We start from the raw sequence: 23,539 nt of genomic DNA, 5'->3' as shown, positions 1-23,539 counted from the left end.
CAGTTCATTGTGTTTACATTTTTTTTTTTTTTTTAAAGTTGGCAAAAATTAGCTTTTTATTGAGAATCAAAATGTTGCGGTAATCTTACACCGAAAACACAAGCAGGAGCACAGCATCTAATTGCACCAACTTAAACTTGCCTAATCAGTGTGTACAGTATGAAGTGCTACAAGCTTATTAGGAATCCCTGGAGGATTGACTGGGTTAAGTATGTCTGACCAAATTCAAGATGGGAAATTTGCCAGGATACAGCGATCTCTGCTGCGCCGTCGTCCGCGACGTGACGGAATCTGCAGCGATCACCGAAGCCATAACGGGAAAAATTACAGAGCATAGCTGTTCATTCTCGTGTTCAGGCGCCGGTGGATTTACTGCAGCCTCTCGCCATTAAACCATCTGGTTTTCTATCCAAAAGATAAACCTGAGATACCCTTGCCTAACTGCACGGACAGATCACAGATTAGGTTCTGAAAAGTCAAAATCACTTATCAGCTTCACGTGAAACGGTTCCCTGCGCACTGGACGACCGTCTGTGTAAAATAGAAGAGTAAAGCAATGAATAGGCCTCTCTTTCTGCATGTGGCAGAGCATCTTAGATCCTGTTATTGGGTCACGGCCTTGGCTGCACTGGCACAGTTTTACTCAGAGTATTAGTCAGTTTGTTCTAAAATTAGATGCTGATTCCCGATCCTTGACCAGTGCAAACGTTTCCTTCACCTGCGGAATCATATCTGGGCTTTCTTCTTCTTTTTTAAGCAACAAATCCGGCTAAAATATCCTCGGTGAAACATGCCAGTCATTCACTTTGGCTAATTAATGAGGACAGTCTTACTGCCAATGTGTCTCAGTCATGTTGGAGGCTCAGGGGATTCCCCTGGATTATTCTTTGATTGTAGTTGGACCACTTGGAAGAAGGTTCAGATCTAATCCCACCCCAAGCCCCTCTTACAGAGTTGCTCGGTTTTGTCGCTACATCAAGTGACCATGCATTTTCTGCTGTTTTTTGTTGCTAGGTTTTAGGAGAGCCCCCGTGTGTGGCCTTAGATGAAGCTCCATCCAGGTGTGAGAAGACTCCGGCAGAGGCGGGGGAGTCGTGGCTGCAAGTGACGCCCCCACCGGGCCTTAGCCCGACCTCCACCCAGCAGGAGGAACCCACAGAGGAGCAGCGACTACAGTTTCTGGTAAGATCGTTTTGGTTTTTTTCTCATCAAAACCTCTTTCTAAATAAAGGTGGAGATGTATTGCAGCTGACAAATACCATTTTGGTCATTTAGATTTTGGGCTTTTTCTGTCCAAGTTTAAAGGTACAGTATGTTATTTTAACAAAAAATATGTATTTTACGTATTCGTTAAAATGACCACTGTGTCATGACGATATAATACAAGATAATCTGTGGAAAAATTGAGCTCCTCCACCTTCCATATATGGATTTGCTGTCATTTTAACAAATGCACCACTCCTGACCAGAAACAACCAATCACACAAGGCTTAAAGAGCTCCTGCCGGGGGCCGGATTTCCGGCTTTTGACCAAACGGTCCGCTTCAACCAAACTAGTCTCTGGGCTTAAAGAGCTCCATCTACAAAGATGTCTGCCAATCAGAATTCTAGCTCCCGTGTTCTTGACCAATGACTGTAAAACGGTTTGTAGAAAAGAAGCGCATGCGTTCGGTTCGGCGGTTAAATCAAATGCGATATGTAAAAAATGGAGTCTGTCTGACCCGGTAACGAAACACTTTTACTTGAGAAAGGAATTAAAAACAAGTGGCGCTGGGCAAAGGAAAGGGAACAAGACGGGAAGTTGGCGGAAATGTTTACAAAAGGGGGGCACTGGAATTTCTTTGCGGGGCGTTTGGTCGAAGGTAAACTTTACACCTTACAATCACAACAATACCAGTTTAGACTTTGAGCAACTTGCTAAAACTGTATTTCGTAGCGTTCATTTTATAGCGTTAACACCGGAGCTGTAAGTGGTCCGGTATAAAACGGGTATGATAGAACAACGGTACCACAGCACTTTTAAATTTCAATGATCATTATGCAGAAATTGTTTCCGTTGTTTTAAAAGGTTTATGTCAGTCTGCCTTTTCCCCATCGATACTCTTCCCGACCGCCCTGCACCTTGGGGGCTTAAAAAAAAAAGACTCGCACATTGCGCAAATCTCTGAAACAGGAGAAGCGGGACATAAAACGGAGAGACGAACTAGATGTGAATTATGGCATAAAAACAGAGAATCCGACGCTAAACAGTGAAAAATCAACACATGATGTGAAACACATGACGATTAGGCGGCTCAGCAGRTGATGAGTGAAGATTACTGATGGTGAGCATCAATAAACGATAAAATAAATCTAGCAACAGGAAAGAAACTAAAGTGGACATAGCAATAAACCAAGCGAGGATAAAACTAATCAAAGGAAACTAAATGGGAAATGAATGAAGAACAAAATGCAAGAATCAACTAAGAAACTAAAGTAAATACAGAGGAATAAACTGGTATGGCAAGACCTTTCGAGCAATAATTAATACAGAGGATGTATGGCAAGAATAAACAGACACTATTTCCAGATAAATGGTAAAATAATATTGTTGAAATGCCATGGGGTTTGTTGAGACCATATCTAATACTGAGAATAAATATATCTTACAGACCATAACAGTAAAGAACTGATCACCTATTTATGTTTTTAATTACATTTGATGTATTTATTTCTTCAATATTATTTTTCTACATTATTTTTCATGTCAGTGCTAATGTTGTGACACTTTCAATTTGACTCATTAGGATTTGATTAAGAACCAGATTTGTTCTTTGTAATTTCTGTCCAGTAAAACTATTAATCTATAAATCAATAGACAGGTCTATATAAAGATATAATCCATGTTTCTGTCTCATATTTGTATGGCATTAAAAGGACCTGGAACTTTTGTTTTTCCACTGAAAGCTCTGGTTTGCACAATAAATGCAATGCCGTTGAAATTTTATGGATGATACTCTGATGTCCCATTCTCCTGAAGGCAGCACAGAGCTGCACCACCAGAAACCGACAGAAACACTGAAGAGAAGAAGAGCTATGATTAATGTAGTTACAGTTCTAGAAAATGGCAAAGAACAAGAATATTTTTGCACTCTGATTGGCTGCTGTTAGACCTACCGATTTAACTTGAATGTTCATTGCATTTTTCGTAGACGCCTGTGAAAATAATTTCTATTCCCATGACTTTTTTGTTCTCTGGGAAATTATTTTTGATGATAAATACAGAAACAAGCATAAAAATCAAAACATCTACAATAGTGATAGTAATATTAATGATAAAATAATAGTCAGTGCAAAGTAGCCTACAAATTCTTTGGTGGGGGGCGGTGAGGGACCTGGATAAAGGCTAGGGGGGCGCTGGCACAAAAAAGGTTGAGAAACTGATTTAGTTGGTAATGTTGCATGTTCTAAATTACATTGACTGAAAGGACTCTTATTTAATGTTGAGGGATTTTTGCCTGTAAGTCAAACCTTTAGGGCACAGACATTTTACATTTTGTTTTGAGTTGAAGTCTTACTGAATAAGACGTACTGAAGTCTTTATTTAAGTTTGAGTGTTTAGCTTGTTAATTGTATTGTTAGAAGCAATTGTTTGCACTATTCAAAGACACTTTTTATTAAACTGTGGCAATAGCAACGGTATAGTTAATTTCTATCATAACTATAAGTTTCAGGCTCAGGATTTTTTTTTACTTTAAGCCCTGATCACAGCAAGGCGTAGGGTCTTAGCGATGTCAATCACTCTCGTGTACATGCCATCCTCTTGTTTGATCTCCGCTACGCTTCAGGTAGTACATTATAACCAAACCTGCCACAAATGCTAAGGCTAGTTGGCAGGGCCACCGATAACTAGCGGACAATCGGTTTCCTAAGTCGTTTCCAACTGTTAGAACATTGAGCAGCACTTACACTAGGGTAATTGACAGTGCCAAGACCTTCCTCCTGACTCTGATTGGCTGTTTTTAACAATGGTGCATTGTGTTTAGATTGCAACACTGGGAGAAGGTGGAGGAGCTCGATCTTTTCGCGTATCGTCTGTCTCGTACTGTGCCGTCATGACATGGTGACGGTTTTAACAGATATGTAAAAAACATATTTTTGTAAAAGTTACTTACTGCAGCAGAAGTGCTTTGGGGATGTGAATATGCTGAAGAGGCCAGGTTTAAAGAGCATGTTCCAAAAATCTCATCTATGCTCTATTTCCAATTTTAATTCAGCCTTGCTTGTTTTACATAACCTTTGTCACAAATCGGTTAGCAGGCGATAAACTGCACAAAGCACAAATCTAACGATTTCCTGGACATGGTTAAATGGTTAAATGCTTAAGTCAATGCAGCAGCAGATAGAAGTTTCGTGACTCAAAAGGTCGCTAGCTATGTTGATACAACAAACTTTTATGCATTTTATTTGGATTTATTGTGATAGTAGTATGTAATTGTGAGGTGGGAGGAAGATGATACTTTTTTCTCAACAGTTTTTGTCAATAAATTTTAGAACAACCCATACCTTGCAGAACCAGTTGTCGCTGCATTTAATAAATAAAGCTTGTAGGGCATTTCTCTTACATCTAGAGAATGATTTTTTTTAAACAAAGCATTTTAGGTTCAGACAGATTTTGAAGTCCTGAAACAAATTCTCAATGTGATTTAAGGTTTGGACTTAAGCTAGGCCGCTCTAACACATGAATGTGGTCAGATAAAAACCATTTCACTGCAGCTGTTAGCAGTTCTCCTGCTGGAAGGGGAAATCTTGTATTCAGTTCTATCCATCTTCTGAACTCTGAACAGCTTCCTTCTCCCTGCTTAAGAAAAGAAATCCCAGCAGAATAACGCTGCCACTACCTTGCTTCGTCATGGGATGATATATTCAGCGTTTAGTGCGGTGATTTTCACCGTACATAGTGGGAGAAAGATTCGATTAGATTTTTGCGTCATCTGACCAGAGCACCTTCATTCACATGTTTGTCACCCTATTATTATTATTTTTTTTTTTTTTGTCAACAACAGTTTTTCCTCTTGCCACTCTGAATGGATAGTGTTTTTTTCTTTCCATCTGATCTGTGGTGCTGGTCTTCGATTCCCTCATAATTTTCAGTCTTTGCACATTTAGTCATCTTGTACCTGACCTTTTCAGTTATGAAGCAGTGAGTTTTATGAAGAGACACTTTGTACTGGGTGTGTGTCATTTTATAATATCTGTTTTTACAACTTACAAATTAAAGTAGTTTTCTATCTTCTATCCATATTGCACTCTAAAGATATGATTTTATGACTATGATAAATAATACCTATCACAGGAGGTCATTTAAATTCTGTCTTGATTTTGTGGTTTTAGCATGACATTGTCCCTGTTTTTGCTTTTAATCTAATAGTAAATACAAACACAATCATCCAGTGACTTATTAAAAAACAGATTTGAGTACGGCCATTCAGCAACGGTGAGCCGTATTCTGTTCTTGTTGCTGAAAAGACACAAGATAAACCTAGCTGGGCAAAATATGAAAGAGCCTTTTTATGTTTTAAATAAAACAAGATGTTGTACAAGATCCCTTTTCTACAGAAAGCAGACTACTTTTGTTTGTTGTGTGTGTAAAAATTGATAAATCATTCAAAAACATTTTGTGCACGTCTGGCTTAGGTTGTTTAAATATCATGTGCAGTCAGAACAGCTGTAGAAGTGCACTAATCAGCGTTTTGTTTACCAATGCTAATTTCCAGCATTCTTTAAGGGATTTTTTTTAACAGGCACACTCACTTTAATTCACTGATTGGGAAAGATGTACTACCATAGGATAAAGTGTTTGCCATTTGTATTTGTTTGAATTCGAAAGAAAATGAAGGGATTACAAGATTATCCCTTTAAAATTCAACATTCTTTAAACATATGTCACAAACCTTGATCTGCTCTTTTTTTATACCAAACTAAATAATCTACATGCTACTTGTTGATCTGTTTACAGACTGAAGCAGGTGGATGGTTACATTTATTATAACAATCGTGTTCTTAGTTTCCAGGTATTGAACTGGTGCTTTTAAACGGCTTCCTGTTAAGTGATAGAGTGATCAAAATCACAGACGTCTGTGCCACTAGACACTCCTTCTGACCTCATGCTTTAGTTTTTAATACCAAAATCGCTCAGACTTTTCAAAATCCTTTCTTTGGCCTTTGTGGTGAGTGAATGTGCATGCCACACAGTCTCTGTGAGAGGTTTTGCTATTTTGTATTATATTTTCATTGTTTTAAGCAAAAACAAAACTATTGCTGGATTGACATTTTAAACTGACTTTATCATATTTTATTATATTAATTGGTAGTATAAATCTTTACCAGAACATGAGATGAGTCTTTTTCCGCTGCTAAGGCCGGAAGCTCAAATAGATAAAAATGTGCATCTTTATTTTACTCCGCTCAGCCTTCCTATTGATTTGTCAAAGTTATGCTCTCTCTTTGAATAGCACGTATGCTGTATAAAATACAGTTCTAAATGGCTTCCTCATCTTCCAACTTCTATACTGAAAGCAGCTAACTTTGACCAGTCTTCATTCAGTGACAGCATCCGCACTGAAGAGTATTGTCAGCAGAACCTTTTAGTGTCTGGTTTTGCTGTGTTCTGACTGGAAAAAAAGATCAAATTTGAGCAGCTCTGATTGTCTGCCACAGCTGAACATCAGGCAGCTGCCCTGAAACATTTGCTGTGGCGATTCCTGTGAACCAGGGTGTCCAGGCATCCTTTAAAAGTCTTGACTTCCTGTATCTAATATTAAGGCCTTAAAATGTCTTAAATTAATAATAATAATAATAATAAAAAATTAAGTTAGAGTTTATCTTAAATTTTTCCTACAGGACTGTTCTGTCGGTCAAAAGTTTGAGTGATACACAGACATCTTAATTGTGTTCTGTGACTCAAGGTGATTAAGGCTGCAGCTAATATACCCTTGCTAGCTAGCATAGTTGCTAACCGTACAGTGGAAGATGCATTCTGTGTCTCTACGGGTGTTAAATCTGTAGAGAGCAAAACGTGATTTTCCTTTACACATTTCTGTCGCGATGCAGGTCTTAAATTTCATTTGCAACGGTCTTTAAAACGTTTTAAAAAGTCTTAAACTTGCAACTCGCCGAAACCATGTAAACACAGGCGACCTAACGGACAGCCATTGGCCTGGTTAAAGGAAGAGCAGAAAACTATGGCGTGTGCTTTAAGGATAGCTGCTCTACATACAACAGGACATCCTGACTCAGTACACATCATTCTTGTCCTCAGTGCTGCGACTGACGCACTCAATCAACCAAATCGGACCACAGATTGTGTTTTAATTATCTTTATTGTCTTGCCGTGTCTTCGCTGGTGACAGTACAGTATCTCTTCCAGTCAGCTGCTTGTGGTCAGCAATTAGCCAGTGTGCTCTGTGGCTTTCCCCCCCTATGCAGTCGATAGGTAATGCTTCATTCAGACCCTGCGGCCGTGCTGAAATAAGCTGATTTCTGCTCTGCTTCTCCGGCATGTAAGCTGCATTTAGAATAATTAGAGGATGGTAAGCTTTGTAATGCCTCTGCAGTGTTGTAGCAGAGGTCAACATGGAAAGTAAAGTCAACGTATTCTGTTTTGGATAAAATTATGACAGTATGAGCGTACATTGCAAAAGTATTCATATCTCTCATCTGTTTTCTCATGTCGTCACTATTTAATCTGTTTTATTTAGATCATGTGCGACAGACGTTGCATCGTTTAAAGTGAACTGAGAGATTTATTTTAGAAAATGAAAAAAATCTGAAGGTTTGTCATGTTGCTTTTCTTAAGCAGGGAGAGGGAAGGTGGTCAGAGTCGACTGAAGAATAAAGGAACGGAATGATAAAAGAAAACCTGTCAGAGGGAGCACAATTTTATCGCATTGTCTTGCGATGCTATTGTGATAAAAACTAGAATGATAAAAAGAACTATTAATTTGTTTTTTAGGTAACTGGATGACTCTGACTCTATATCACAGTATTCATAATGTCACAAACATAAATACTGTTCTTGACAAATATTCCCAGTTGAAAGGGGAATCTGTAGAACCCCATTAACGGAAACAAGTGTGATTTACATCACAAAATCTTTTTTTATTATTTTTTTAATTTACTGATATCCGTCAATGGGCTTTGTGGAACAAACAGTAGAGAAAATAGTAAAAATATGTTCTTTTGTTAGTTTTTTTTTATTATTATTAAACATCAATAACTGCCTTTTGTCAAGACAACAATAAATTTGAAATTCTTGCCATGATTAAAAAAAAATCATGACAAATTATAAATGATGATGCCCACATCTAGTTTCAGGGTGGCCCAGTCAAATCCATGCCAAAATCTTAATTTTTAATGTGCAGTAAAATTTGAAAATTGATGCTTTTGCGGTCTGCCTGGAGCTCTGCAAAGGAAAATTGTCATAAATTTAAGTCTCAACAAGTTGCTGCTATAAGAGAAAGATGATTCTACAGTGTATTGGTTCAGGGGAGACTGGATACAAATGCATGCCGCACTTTTAAGATTTTAATTTCTAAACAAATAAAACTATTAAGTTCCTTTCACTTCACACATATTAGCCACTGTATGTTGGTCTAACATAATGTTTCTGGTTCTAAAGTGACAAGATGCAAAGAACATTGTTTATATGATTTATTTTATTTATATTATATGTCATGTTATATTTATTTAATTTATATTACACCTTTCAGAGATTATTTTGCACCGATCATCAATAACTCTCATCATTTTTGGTCCAGGAACGGGAGCTGAGCAGGAAGAGAAAAGAATGTGAAAATCTCGAGCATGAAGTAAAGAAGCGACAGAAGAGATGTCTGGATTTAGTAAGAAAACGTCCTTTGGTTCTCCTGCTGCTTTATGTTCTAAAGACGATGCGAGTCTGAAGGCTGGCCTTGTGTGTCCAACAGGAGAGCCAGCTTGAGGATGAGCGAGGCAAAAATGAGCAACTAAAGGAGGAGGCAGAACTCCTCAGGAGGAAGGCGCAGCTGCTCGACCAGGTCGGTGTTCAACCGGTTCCGTCCCAGACGGGTCGATGCAGCAGTGAATCCACTGGGAACCGGTCGGTTAACGCGGCGTTGCTGTCTCTTAGGCTCAGGCTGAGAATGAGGAGCTGAGGGAAGATCTCTCTGAAGTGACCGCTCAACACAATTCAGTTCTCGAAGAGAACCAGAGACTCCGTGCCAAACTGGAGAACCTAGAGCAGGTCCTAAAGGTATCCTACTGCATGCAGCTTCACTGCAAAAACACAAAGTCTTAACAAGTAATTTTGGTCTAGTCTTAATACATTTGAGGTAAGGCAAAACTAACTTTAAAGTACTTTTTTTAGCAAGATATAGGAGCTTATTTAAGGTAAATAATGCCTTAATATTAATTTAAAAAGTATTGGTTCCATTGGCAAATTATTTCACTTATAACATGAGGAAAATGTCTTTTTATAAGTCAAACGATTTTCCAATGGAACTAGTACTTTTTTATAATTGCTATTAAAGAATTATTGACTTAAAACAAGCTCCTATAACTTGCTGAAAAAGTTACTTATAAGTTGGTGTCCTTATTTCAAGTGGAGTAAGACATTTGCTTTAGAGACTAGACCAAAAACCAAGAAATTTAACATGTTTGAAGTGGATTTGTTTATTATTGTTGATGGGGTTTTTTTTTTCCATAAAGCACATGCGAGAGGTCGCCGAGCGAAGGCAGCAGCTGGAATTGGAGCATGAGCAGGCACTGGCTATCCTTAAGTTCAAACAGGATGAGATCAAAAGGTTACAGCGGGTAGGAAACACGAACGCTGCATTTCCACAAAAGTTCCTCTTGATAAACGTAGTTTTATAAGAAAATGGGGTGTTTTGTCCAGCAGGAGGCAACCTTAGGGCATATAAAAACCTTTTAATTAACATAGTCTACTGTGCTGTGAATTTTTTTTTCTTTTTTCATATTAACAGCTAACTTTAACATCTTTTTTACTTATTAGGCTCAGTTATTTGCCAAGAGGGAACATGAAGGAGTGGTTCAGATGCTGGAGGTGAGTTTGTTTAACGCCGTTGTGATTTCTGCACACACTCTATGTCACCAAATAAGCACATTTGTTTTACACCATGCAGCACTTATGTTGCCACTGCAAACCCCTGAGGTGCTTATGAGAAGTTAGGTATTTATAAAAATGAAAATAACAAAGGCAGTGAAATAACGCAAAGGAGCTGAGCCCCCAGTTTTACAAGAGATCTCCTCTTGAATACTTCATTGCGTTTGAATTGAGCAGATGGCTTCTCTGTCGCTTAGTGACTTTCTTACTCGCTGTGAGCTTCACTGCAGCACAGTTTGTGTAAAAATAACTCAAACCAGCCGTTAGGCAGATAGAAACCCAGTCTGATTGGCTGCTAATTTTGAATTAAAAAAGGAAAAATTCTCGAGTCCTCGTATCGCAACGTGACTCACTGAAAGGCAAAAGGTCATCGTCGTCCAAATTTGAGCAACATACACGTTTGTCATCAGAGCTGCTCATTTTGCTTTGTGAGTTTGTTCCTTAAAGAAAGTGTGTGTTTTTATTTTAGGACTTGACTCAGCTCGTGTTCCAGAGGGAGCTGGTAGAGTATATTTGCTCCTCGCTTCCTTCCTTCCTTCTCGGCTCCTCTCACTTTCTCTCTCTCTCGTTTTTTTTTTTTAAACCCAAGACAATCACAGGAGAAAGTCTCTGTCCCCTGCAGAGAGCGTAGGCTTCGTCACCAACTCAAAACGCGGCCGTTCCCAGTCTGCTTAAAAACGTGTTTTGGAGAGATTACCGATCTCGGGCGCGTTCATTCGATGTCAGCTGCTGAGGGCCAAGAGACATTCTAGTGATTCTGGCTTCCAACAACATGGACTCAAACTTCTGCTTTTTCTACCTGACTAAAATATATTTTGTTCCTTCCAGAATCCCTCTTTTTTTATCTCAAGCATGTGTTTTGTGTTTGTAAACCTCTGTTTGTCCTTTGCTTCCTTTTGTTTTCTGCAAACCAGAGTACGCTGGACTACATGCAGGTACTTCCTGACCTCCTCAGACCAATGATTCGCCAACCCTAACCACCCACATCTCTCACCGAGTTGGGGAAACACGCCTCAGCTGCTTTCCGTTTAACCCCCTCACAATAATGCACACAATGCACAGTCCCACCACCTTTTGTGTTCAACAGTGTCGAGTTGCTAAAACTCTTGTTCAAATCAGGCCAATCACCTGAGGTCAGAAACAGATCTGTGACACAGTTTCCCAGAACATTTTACCGCATTTATCGCGTTTGTTCATCTTTGCTACATGTGGACAACAAAACTGATTGTTGTTTGTCATCGTTTTCGCTTCGGGGCTTAAAAGATGAGTTGTGCCCGGGCTTTAGGTAACCACTGATATGTGTAGGTGAGAGCTAACAGGAAATGTTGTTCAGACAGTTTCAGCCTGCAGCTTTTGTCAGACCAAGCCCGCTTGAAAACTCCCGCCACAGCCGGAAGTGAAATCAGCCGCATATAGAAACTGGAGCTGAGCTGTGTGAAACCCCTTCTACCTCCCTACCCCCCCAAACCCTCTTGCAAAGCGATAGCAAACCTCGCTGTTCTGTGAAATGGGTGTGAGACAGAAGCAGCATGTCTCGCTTTGTGCTCTCTCAAAGATTCCCTTATAAATGTTTTCTATCATAACCATCCCATTCCTCTTATTTACCTCTCCTTTTTCCCCAGTGATCCTTAAAATGTTTGTCATGTGTGTTTGTGACTTAGAGTGTTTTTTGTTGTTTTTTTTTTTAAGTTATTTGTCTAGTCACCAAAACTCCTGTAGGTTTCATTGAGTTTGTTTAGGCCTGTCAGGAAAACGAATTTTGCAGGAGGATAAATCGTCCCAAAAGTTTATTTATTTTATTCATTTTGAACATGGTAGCAACATAAAATCACACACGTGAACAAGGAATGCAACACACGTTTTTGTGCTACAAAAATAATGCAAGTTAATCCTCTCAAAGATCAATAAACTTTAAGTTTTAATGAACATTTAAAACTTGAACTTGAAGACATTTTAACTATCGAAAATAAGCAGAAAACCCCCCGAAAACAATAAATAAAATGGAAACAAAAGCTTTTTGTCATCCAGAAAGCGAGACACGAGAAGAACTAAATCATGCCATTTGAAAGGATTGAGTTTGTTTCAATTTAATCTTTGAAACAACTATTTCACTGAACTATTTGCAAACAGTTCAATTTGAACTGTTTGCAAAATACCTACTGCTGTAATTGTAAATAGATTTTTTCCCCCCAACTCATTAATCCTAGGCTGAGTACAAATGCACTCCACACGTTTTAGAGTTTTATTTGTACAACAAAACGAATCGAGCTACGTACCATTTTCCTTTTATTTTGCCATTACTCATTGCGTTGTGTTGGTCTGTTGCATAATAAAATATATTGAAGTTTGCTGTTACGGAGCGACTAAACGGCAACCAAAGATGCTGAAACATGGATGTGGCCAGTTGTCATTTTTACTGCAGCGTCTCCTAAATGTCTCTGTGTTGCGTGCAGTCGAAGGTACGAGAGCTGGAGGAGAAATGTCGCAGTCAGAGTGAGCAGTTCGGCCTGCTGTCCCAGGAGCTGGAGAAGTTCCGGCTGCAGGCCTCCAAAGTGGACCTGGCCAGTTCCACCCTCCTCAACAACCCCAGCCTCTCAGTTCTGACCAACGGGGTGGGCCTGACTACCGAACGAGGTGAGCTGCAGAACGCCTGTCTGCTTCTTCCTGCTTTAATCATTAGTGGACCTTTCAGATTTTAGGTGGCCTCAATGACTTCATTGCTGGGTGATCTAAATCATTTCATTGCATCTCTGATTGGAGGATAGGCTTTTAAGCAACAGGTTTATTGGATCGCCTTGTATCCATCTCCCCAAAAACACTGAGCAGATTCTCTGTTCCTACTGAAGAAAAACAATCCTACCACCGTCATATTTTATTGTAGCAGACGAGGTTTGGTCATATAACTGTAAACAAGACTTCTGATATGTTTTCTTCAACAGTGTCTTGCATTTTAACGTATCTCTTTCTTCAAGGACAGATTTGTGGAGTGATGCAACTGACTAATCCGTCAACAGGTTCTCCCTCAGAGGTGTGCATCTCCGCAGCTCCTCCAGAGCAACCATGGGCCTCTTGGCTGCTTCTATTAAGGTTGACGAGTATGAGAGGGAAGAAATATCGATTCATCGGTGCGTTGCGATTAACTCAATAACTCCAACTCAATATCGATTTGGTATGTTTGTGCAACAGTGAGAAACACTTTCGTGAGCTGTGCGCTCGATCTGGGGACGTTTGAGTGTTTACGTTAACCTCTTCCACCATTTCCCGCACTTTCTGCTAACAAAGAACAGCTCTGGATAGCAGCAAGCTTGATGAGCTAGATGAGCAGCTAGGGCCTTTTTTTTGCATCCATTGCAGGCTGAGAAGCTGTGCATCCTCACTACCTCATTACTGTATCTGCTCAGTGTTGCATGTAAACAGGTTGATGTGAAGTCGTCTTCTTCTTCATCCTCCTCCTCTTCTTCTTCTTCCTCTTCCTCTTCTTCTTCTTAAGCTCTTTGGTGGTTGGCAAACAGCTATTTGCTGTGCGTTACCACCAGCTGGTGAGATGGGTCAAATATGCTCAACATTGATGATTCAACAGTGATGTGAATTATTTCAGTTTCCACAAGAAAAGGAGAATTAAGTTTAAATGCACTTCAATGTTCATATTTTAACCTTTATGCTCCTTATTGAGCACAAGTCTTGTGGTGCTGCTGCTGTTGTCACTGTACTGTCACGATGGTGATGTATACCACCAGGGTTGTTAATATGGGCAGGAAAAACTAATGAATAAGTAAAGCCTACAATCATTAATACGGAATTATTACTGAATCAGTATCAAAGGATTTAAAGCGACATTGAATCGGATCGATATTGAATCAACAACGCCCCTTAGCGAGGCTTTAATCTTCTCCTTAACCTGTCTGCTGTGTTCTTGATGATTCTCCTTCACAGAGCAGCTGTGGTCAAGCTGAGAATAAATTAGACGCAGGTGGATTCTGTTTACTAATTAAGATTTTTGTGTCTTTTACTTTTGTTTGTCTTAAATCTATTTTAGGCACCCACTACTGTTGCAATGGCTGCTGTTGTCAGTAATGTCTATCCTTATAATCTCTTATTGTTCTCTCTGTGTGTGTCTTTGTCTTTCTAACATTACTTCCAGCCACAGCTGCTTTTCTGCTCCGCTCCTTTCGTCTCTCCACATCCCCACCACGTTGCCCGGTGTCTTTATGGCTCTGTGCTCTCTATGTGTTTTAGACTGTACTGGTGGCACACTGGACATGGTGTCTCTGGGCGAAATAGCCTTCTGGAGTCTGGAGGGAGGTGACCCTCTCTCCTGCCCGGATGGTAACGACCCACTCGGTACGCTCTCCGTCTCCGTTCGTCACGCTGTCACTTAAAGCACGGCACGTTCCGATCCGTCATCTCACCCGCACCATCGTCGCTTGCCGGGCCCTGCTCTTGTTTCCCCGTCATCACATGCCGGCGAGAGTCGCCGCTCTGCGTTTTAAACGTCTGTGGAGCCTAGAACCTGTTAAGCCCCTTAACACGGCTGGTGTGATACACGGCGACACAAGGCAGCATGACCTCCAACCTCAGACAGATGGAGACCGGATTTCTTTTTTTTTTCTTCCCCCCCCTGCACCGTTTTAATCAGCCATGTTCAACCTTGAGCTGCCTGCATGCCGTCCAGTGATCTCACCCACCTGGCAGGTCGCAGACAACCGGGTTAATGTGCAAGGACGTCTTTTATCCTCTTCCCCTCTCTCTCCTTGCTAGATGTGGCCGCCGCTTTGCGCATGGGGTCCACGCCGCACGCAGCAGGATTCTCCAGGGTGGAGCGCTCGCCCGTCACCAAGCACCGAGAACTGCCCACCATCAGCGTCAGCAAGTCAGGGTCTTCCTCCAAGTCGGAAACCACGCACCTCACCCCCAAATCCGACACCCACCTCAGTCCGCACAAATCGAGCCCGACGCACGAGGTACCCGGTGCTTTCTATTCAATTTTGACGCCATAACTTCTGGTAGATTAACAGTGAAGCAAAACAGATCAACGGAAACCACATGAAGTAAATCTGGTTCAGAGCATTAAATGTGTCTAATATGATACCAGTATAAAATGAGGGATTTTTTTCTTTCTTTATTCCACCTGGAATAACTGGTTGTGAGTCACCAAGGCTAGTAGAAAGTTGCGAGTTTGACTTCAGCTCCCTCCTCTGCCAAGGCAGTTTTTCCCAGTTTGCCCACAAGTGTGAAAGCACTTTACGAATGGCTAAAAAAAGTGCAAAACATATGCATATTATGATTTTTTCAGACTGCAACTCATTAACTTCAAAATATCTGTCATTTTTACTTCATTTGAAAAGTAAATATATTTATCTAAAATGTGTTCAAATGTGTTGTCCTGTTTATGTTCCATCTCAGTTACTTTTCATTAATAATCTTTCAAATTAAAAATTGTGAAGCTAAATTAAAACTAGTGGTGGGACTCATTGAAGGGTTGGTAAATAATTAATATGCAATTAATTGCATTTCAATCAAACCATATTTTGACATCTCAATTTAAAAACCTATATTATTGCTAAAGTATTGTATAAATAGACATATGAACCCATCAATAAAGATTTGCGTTGTTCTTTTTGAAGCAAAAATTAACCCATTGTGGGCCAAGAACACCAGCTTTGTCGCCCATCGCTGTCATTTGCAGATGTCGCTTGTGCTTCAGATTTATTGACGTTCCAGAAACGTGCGAACACAAAGGTTCCGCCTGTCATCTGACGCAAGCACGGAGCGCAGCTGATTATGCAAGTCCTACTTCTGCTCACTCACATCTGATAGATATTTGGGGATTGGTGCTTAGGCTCTACAGAATCGGTTCCTGCATGTTGGTGGTCTGTTTATCTCGTCACCCGTCAGCCCCCAAAGCTCATATTTAGTGAGATTATCCACTCGGCACTGTGGATTATGAAGGTTATACAGTAGTAGTTGTGGGTGATTATCTCCCACAGAACTACAAATACAGCATATTTTATTGCTGCCGCTATTTAAAATGAGACGTCAGGTATTAAGTTGGTTAGTTACTAATTTAAAAAATGAAAGCTCTTCCTGCTTAGCCTTGCAAAAAGACATTTTCTAAATGTCAGATAAAGTGGTATAGGCAAAGTAGATCCAATAAGATTATTATTTTTCAGTCTGTTGATAAGATTGTGAACCTTGGAAGTAAACTCTGGTTACGTTTCGTCCTGTTTTTTGTCTTTGCTTCACTTCCTGTAATTACTCGCAGTTGAGCACAGTGGTTTCCTTTACAGTCAACTCTAAACAGTCAGGTTGTTATTTCTAGATAACTCGCATAGATAACTAATATGCAGTTGTCTCATATTAAATGTACCAGTGTGATTCGCCAAACAAAGGCAGTATTATGCAAAATCAACTTTGTTGGCTTCAGATCATGTTACAAAGCTTTTCCAACATCAGAAATATATGTAAAAACATCTTGCCTCGGCTCATTTATGCATGTTTTGAGAAACCCTCGAGTCTCCCATGGCAACCTTTTCGGGGTACCTTAACTCCTGCTAATTCAATGCGCCGTCTGTGTCCTTAAACCCTCCGCCTGAGCACCACCCTCACTAAGCTCCTTCAGACTAGCAGCAGCAGTAATTAGCAAACACCGGGTGAAAATGCACGTCTGCTGAGCTCCTAGAAACGGTTGTAAACGGCTTCAAAGGACGGCGGCACGGAGAGAAGCAAGGCTGTAACGACGTGCTGAAGGTGAAGTGTCAGAAAGAGCAGGAGGTTTTTAAAGAGACAGACTGATTTTAATCTGTCAGACGTGGTTACGATGTCAAATTTCTTTTAAATTGTTTTTGATACAAACAGCATTTTTATAAAAACTGATGGTAAACTACTGACTTGATTGTACTATAAAATTTCACTGGAAAATACATAATAGCCCATCTTGGAGGTGTTGATTACTGATTCCCTTTACTTTTACCCATTCTAAGCATTATCTGTTTCCCTCAGGTGGACACAGCCAGTGAAGTTGAGGAGTTGGACATCGATGTGGCCCCGACGCCGTACACAGCCAGCAGGGGAGCAGCAAAGCTTCAGGTTTTTATTGCCAGATACAGGTAAGTAAACACAGTTTCTTTTACTGCATCAACAGCTTGTTGAGATAAACGTTGAACATTAAGATGTTTTTATCCGTCGCAGTTATAATCCTTACGATGGGCCGAACGACAACCCTGAGGTGGAGCTGCCTTTGACCGCTGGGGAATACATCTACGTTTACGGCGACATGGATGATGATGGCTTCTATGAAGGTAACAATATCTTACCAATATGTTGTTTGCTCAACCATTTCAAAGTCATGCTACTGGTAATAATTTAATTCTAATGTGAAAATTTCCAAGCCCCAGTGTTTCCACCTCAAAGAGCACCCCTTCGCTGCGACGCCGCCCTCAGCTCCTTCAGACTAGCCAGTAGCAATTAGCAAACACTTGGAAGAACTGAGCATCTGCTGAACTCGTTATACGAGCTACTCCTTTGTGCAAGGCTGGTAAAAACATTGTTAGAGGATTAATAGAGGAGCGATGCTGCAATGACTTCCTAAAGGTGGAGTTTCAGAAAGATCAGGAGTTTTTAAAGAGACAGAAGCCTAAAGTCAAGGGGTTAAATTACAAAACCACATTTCTTTTAAGTTATAATTGATATCAATAGCAATTAATAACAACTTTAAAATGGCACCATGTGCCTGGGAAATACTTAATACTGCCCCTTTAATGTTCCTGACTTTACCTGATGTTTAACATTTAACCATTGCCGTCGTCCAGGTGAGCTGATGGACGGACGGAGAGGGCTGGTCCCCTCCAACTTCGTGGAACGCGTGTCAGACGACGATGTGATGAGCGCGCAGCACCCAGAGACCGGCGATGTGTCGCACAACTCCCTGCTCGACAGCAGCCTGCACAGTGCCAGCCACCAGCACCACCTCCACCTGGGCGCCTGCGCCTCAGAAAGGACGGAGGCGTCGGCCGCCTCCGGCCCCGCCTCCGTCCTCTCGGAAGCGGTGTCGGCCTCGTCCGTCCCGGCCCCCCTCACCAACGGCCTGGACCTGGACTTGGAGGAGGTGGGAGTGGACGTCGTGCCTTACCCGCGGAAACTTACCCTCATCAAGCAGCTTGCCAAGAGCATCATCATCGGCTGGGACCCCCCGTTGGTGCCGGCCGGCTGGGGCAACGTGTGGAGCTACAACGTGTACGTGGACCAGGAGCTGCGGCTGAACGTACCCTTCGGCGCTCAGACCAAAGCGGTGCTGGAACGGCTCGACGTCAACCTCAAAGCCTACCGGGTGTCGGTCCAGAGCCTGACGGAGAAGGGCATGTCGGACCAGCTCCGCTGCAGCATGCTGGTCGGCCGGGACGTCTGCGTGGCGCCCACGCAGCTGCACGTGGACAGAGTTACCGCCACGTCCGCCAACCTGACCTGGCTGCCCAGCAACAGTAACTATGTGCACGTTGTGTCCTTGAACGATGAGGAGTGTGAGCTGGTGAAGGCTGGCTGCTACTCGCTGTGCCTCAATAACCTCTCGCCCAGCCTGCAGTACACGGTCAAAGTGGAGGCGCGGCCGCACCGAACACCGTGGGAGCTTCCCGCCGAGCGGCGGGAACACAGGAGCGCCACCGTCAGCTTCAGCACGCTGATGGCAGGTCAGGACCAAATGCCATTTTAAATTTCTTCCCCTCCCCATTGGGCATTCGAGTCAAAATAATGTAACGCTTGGCTCTATGTTTTTCATCTAGCTCAAACATTTGATCCAGATTAAGAATTTATACTGCTTTTTTTTTCTTTTTACAATAATCCCACTGTGAAGTAATTACGTAATTCAGATTCTGACACATCAGTGGTGACACAAGTCTCTGGTGTCCATCCAATAATTTATCTGTCATCTGTAGGAAGGGGAGCATTCATGGAAGAGCTGAAAGAAAGAACTCATTCAGAAGTTAAAGACTCAGTTGCTGTCGATTTTTAAAAAAGGTTACTGCTTCTGTTTGTCTGTGTGGGTGCAATCGCATTGCAGCCTAAGGCAACATGTATGCATTAAACTGCGATTAGGCAAAACTAGGCAAAAATAACTGATTTTTTTAGGCTGCAATTGCCAGTTACATAGAGCAACATTTACTCTTTTATTTTTGCAATATTGATATTCTGCTGAATTCAAAGGAGATATGATATAATAAATACCACAGAGACTTACTTAAACGCTTTTATTCAAGCTCTTTCATTTCTTTAAATTATGTCCACAATAGCTGACGGTCACAAGTTATAATTTGTAGAAATTCTCCTATTTAACTTTATTCAGTGTGTGAAATCAAGAAATGTGTAAAAAGAGAAAAGAGTGAAAGAAAGCCACCACAAAGGGGCCAAAAGTTGTCAGAGTTATAACAACACATTTCTTCAGTAAATGCATCCAATATAACCATACAGTTTAAATTTGAAGTTTTAATGTTAAGAATCTGAGAATAGATGTTATTCTGTCTGTCGCTTTCACACAGTTTAAGCTCCCCGAAAAGACCTTTGCACCTTTGAGACAGATTTTTGATCAAATTGAGACTGATTGATTTATCCCATAAGATTAATATGATTCTAACAAAGCCTGTTTCACATGTTTCAATATATCAGCTGTTTAATGTAAGAGTCTGAGAAAATGGTTTTTAAGAAGCAGATTTTTATTATCTCTTAGCTTTTGTCTTCGCTGCTGTTTTGTTGTTGAAGTCAGTTTGTGCCACATTCCTCTTGTCTTCTGCCAACTTTTTCTTGAACTGCGATCAACGGTTTGAGTCACATTTCTCTAAAACAATCTGTCAAATTTGCTTAAGTTCCATGCCCGCACTCTGGGAATTCAGGTATCTGGATCCTTCTTGTGCATTTAGATGGCTAACCTGCTGCTTACTAGTGTTGTTTACCCACTGTTAAAAGAGTCGCTCCTCTGCTTTGTCCTGCTTTTAGTGCAGAAACATGAGTCTTGATATCACGTTTGCTGTTCCCTGGGGCGTAACGCGTTTAATCGCTGCAGGTCCCCCCGACGCTCCGCTGGACGTGCAGCTGGAGCCCGGCCCCTCTCCCGGCATCGCTCTCATCAGCTGGCTGCCCGTCACCATAGACGCTGCTGGGACCTCCAACGGAGTCCGGGTCACTGGATACACCATCTATGCGGACAAGAAGAAGGCAAGGAGTTTCAATAATCGTGTAAGAGTGTGAATTGCTGATTTTCACGCAGGTGCTTGAAATCTTTGAATATAAATATTTTCAAGGTTTGGAAAGTGTTTGTGTAAAGTCCTTAACTTGGTTTGGAGAGCATTTTTTACATGAGATATTTTCATGCACCTAATTAAAAAACAAGCTTTTTTTTTCTCACTACTTGAACTTAAATCAGACTGAACTTTTCACGTTTTAGGCCATTTAAATTATTTATAAATATTTCTATTTGCTAAAGGCCAGAAAACTTGGTGAGTACAGGTTTTTTTTATTTAACGTTTTTTGTATGTTGTGTTTAAGCACTTAATTTGAGCTTTAACAAGATTTGTTTGGATAATGAATATTTCTTATTCCCTAATGGCTCATTGACTTTTTGATCTGTGAAATTGAAATAAAAGCAGCTAATATATTTTACATTAAATTAGTGTCAGGTATATAGAGTGTGAGTAAGAGACGTTTCAAAACATACAATTGTGTTATATTTTAGTTTACTTGTTCCTGCTGTAGAATATAGAATACTATCACAACATATTACTAATAGCAGTAATAAATTACACATTGTAAGGGTGAATTGGAAATGTTTTTTTTTTAGTTCTTTTGTTTTATCTTGGTGCTGGAAAAGTTTGAAAACTTACCTTGAAAATGCTTGCAAAGTGCTTGAATTTTACTGTGAGAAAAGCATACGAAGTCTGAATTTTAACACTCTTGCTGTCAAAAGGTCTTGGAAGTGGCGTCGCCGACAGCTGGCAGCGCTCTGCTGGGCCCGTCTCAGATCCAGGTCCTCCAGGCGGCGCAGGAGCTCACCGTTCGCACCATGTCTGCCCACGGGGAATCCTGCGACTCTTTCCCAGTAAACGTGCCCTCCAAGCTGGCCGCCGTCATGGCAGGCCCAACTCCGACCTCCCCAGTTGTGCCACACCTCCCCTGCACCGCAGTAGCCCCCAGTAACTTATCCCCACTTCCGTCTTATGGAAGCTCTGCTGCCAAAGTCTCTGCGCTGCCCAGCACTCTGCCATCAGGCACACAGAGGCCCAGCTCTGCGGTGGAGGCCGCTGCCAACCTGCCTCATGCTCTCCACTCACAAGATCGTCTACTATCTGCCTCCTATGTGAAAGCCTGGGCCGACCCGACCTCTGCTGCTGCCTTGACTGTGTGTGAGGCCGCCTCACCCATGGCCTCCGCCGCTCCTCCAGTGGTAACACTCACTCTGCCAACTTTTGATTGATAGAATGGGAAGGAAAATCTGATGTCCGGGGTTCAAAATTGTTGAAATCGCTTGAGTGTCAATTAGGTGTTTTCAAGGTTTGGAAAGTGCTTGATTTTTGTGTAAAGCTCTTGAAAATACTTAATACTCAGGCTGCACAGTTTTGTAATAAGTGCAATCTAATGTTTGATTAAAAGCCTACAATTGGAAAGTGTTATTTAAAGTTGAAACCAAACATTTAAAAATAACAAAAAAGACTTTTTCAATAAACTTCTCTTTGTTTTATCAGTTGAATTAGCAAAATTACTTCTATTTGCTAAATGCCAGGAAACTTGAGCGAATATATAATATATTTTTTTATATTTATTGCTTCCTAATTGCTCAATGACTTATTGATCTGTACCATTGAAATAAAGGTTAGCTTATTTTTATGCGCTACACGCTTTTGAAATTGGGGGATTATGTTTTTGTTCTCAGATCGATCAGGTGTGTAGTGTGTGCGTGAGAGCGACGTTTCCAAACAAAACATTTTGATATGTTTTAGTTTCAATCTTTCCTGCTGTAGAACGTATATACAATCACAGGACATTGCTAATAACGATAGTGAATTAAGACTGTCTTTTATCTCCAAAACGTGACACTGGAAAGGTTTTTGAAAACTTGCACGCTTTAATTTTACTGTGGGAAAAGCGTAGGAACCCTGAACATCAAGCACATAAAATGCTAATTAGAGCGAAATACTGGTGTGAAGCATCTGATTGACGAGCAGTCACTGAAACTTAAAATTGCCTCTCCTTATTAACAGATGTTATCATAAAACGTTGCATTTCTTCTGCTCAGGTTAATGTGGCCTCCCCCATCAACGCAGCACCTCAGCCGTCGCCAGCAGCAGCAGCTACGCCACCTCCGCCTGCTCAAGTGGAGATTATGGTGGCGGCGTTGGATCTGCGCAGAGACACCGACAGCCCCGGGACGATACGTCCTTTCCCATCCATCACAGAGTTCATCGAGGACCCCTGTGCCAAGCTTGGGTCCCCAGAGCGCGTCGCAAGTCCACCAAAGGCCCCGATCGTTGACCTCTTGAACCCGCAGAGCACTAACGTCCTGCGACCACCCTGCACTTCGCCGCTCGAGTCGGAGGTGGAGGAGGAGCCGGAGAACACTCGGCTGGTGTCCATTGAGGAGTTCTTGAGGCAAGACCAGGAGCCGGCTTACTCTAGTAGGCAGCAGGTACGCTCTGATTATTTGTTTTTTACATAAAGATATATTTATACACCTCTGAGCTCATGACTTTCAACAGTTTTTACCCCCAAAATTTAGTAAAAAAAAAAGACATACTTTAAATGTAGCCAGAGCTACAGCAAAGTCACATAAAAGTATTAGAGGTAAAATGGTTACATCTTTCATGAAGCAGCTGAATTCACGACAGATAATTCTCATTAGATTGGCTGTGGTGCTGCTGTTTTCCTTCAGAGTTACAGCAGAGGCCTGATGGAGCCTCACAGCGACTACCATGCGGACAACAGCCGTTCGGATCTGTCGGATATCCTGGAGGAGGAGGAGGAAGAGCTTTACTCAGACCACCTGGGAGAAGCACAGCCCAGGGGGTACGCAGTGGGAGCCAACAGGGTAAAGAAATTCATTACTAATGTATCCTCTGTTGCATAGACTCTACGACTTCTGTCTTTTTTGTAGAGTGTAAGCGTGCTTCTTTTTGTTTAAGGTGACCTCTTATGCTTCCTTGAAAAGGTTAAGACAAGTTAAAAAAAATGTTTGGACAAAATCATTCTGAGACTTTAGCCTGGTCTATTTTTAGGCCTGTCACTTTAAATCCAAGTGAGCCACTGCTGGCCACGTCCCCGTGCCCGTCCCCGTCCCCCCCAACTCAGTGATCAAACAACAAAGAGTCAACAACAAAACACTTGTCTTTTCCAGCAGCCATTGAACAGCGCACACAGAAG

General features: G+C 41.4%; 1 protein-coding gene across 12 annotated transcripts in view; it reads left to right on the top strand.

Annotated features, from left to right (window-relative positions):
* The window catches only part of tspoap1 (TSPO associated protein 1), a 62,923-nt gene that overhangs the window by 26,031 nt on the left and 13,353 nt on the right, over positions 1 to 23,539 (top strand). For 7 of the 12 annotated variants that reach the window (XM_008428124.2, XM_008428122.2, XM_008428119.2 and 4 more), the window contains 18 exons: positions 1,015 to 1,182; positions 8,799 to 8,882; positions 8,967 to 9,056; positions 9,149 to 9,271; positions 9,727 to 9,831; positions 10,031 to 10,081; positions 10,611 to 10,643; positions 12,595 to 12,775; positions 14,378 to 14,482; positions 14,900 to 15,102; positions 17,141 to 17,247; positions 17,330 to 17,439; positions 17,950 to 18,825; positions 19,996 to 20,022; positions 20,193 to 20,344; positions 21,093 to 21,569; positions 22,419 to 22,808; positions 23,052 to 23,207. In XM_008428124.2, coding sequence (XP_008426346.1) covers positions 1,015 to 1,182; positions 8,799 to 8,882; positions 8,967 to 9,056; positions 9,149 to 9,271; positions 9,727 to 9,831; positions 10,031 to 10,081; positions 10,611 to 10,643; positions 12,595 to 12,775; positions 14,378 to 14,482; positions 14,900 to 15,102; positions 17,141 to 17,247; positions 17,330 to 17,439; positions 17,950 to 18,825; positions 19,996 to 20,022; positions 20,193 to 20,344; positions 21,093 to 21,569; positions 22,419 to 22,808; positions 23,052 to 23,207 — 3,438 coding nt within the window. Of the gene's footprint in view, positions 1 to 1,014; positions 1,183 to 8,798; positions 8,883 to 8,966; positions 9,057 to 9,148; positions 9,272 to 9,726; positions 9,832 to 10,030; positions 10,082 to 10,610; positions 10,644 to 11,055; positions 11,077 to 12,594; positions 12,776 to 14,377; positions 14,483 to 14,899; positions 15,103 to 17,140; positions 17,248 to 17,329; positions 17,440 to 17,949; positions 18,826 to 19,995; positions 20,023 to 20,192; positions 20,345 to 21,092; positions 21,570 to 22,418; positions 22,809 to 23,051; positions 23,208 to 23,539 lie in introns of all 12 variants that reach the window. The other 5 variants (XM_017308628.1, XM_008428121.2, XM_017308630.1 and 2 more) reach the window with 5 other exon arrangements.

Source organism: Poecilia reticulata, linkage group LG14 (assembly GCF_000633615.1).
Source record: "Poecilia reticulata strain Guanapo linkage group LG14, Guppy_female_1.0+MT, whole genome shotgun sequence".
Lineage (NCBI taxonomy): Eukaryota > Metazoa > Chordata > Actinopteri > Cyprinodontiformes > Poeciliidae > Poecilia > Poecilia reticulata.
The sequence above is the reverse complement of the archived record's forward strand: the minus strand, read 5'-3'. Positions and strand labels throughout refer to the sequence as shown.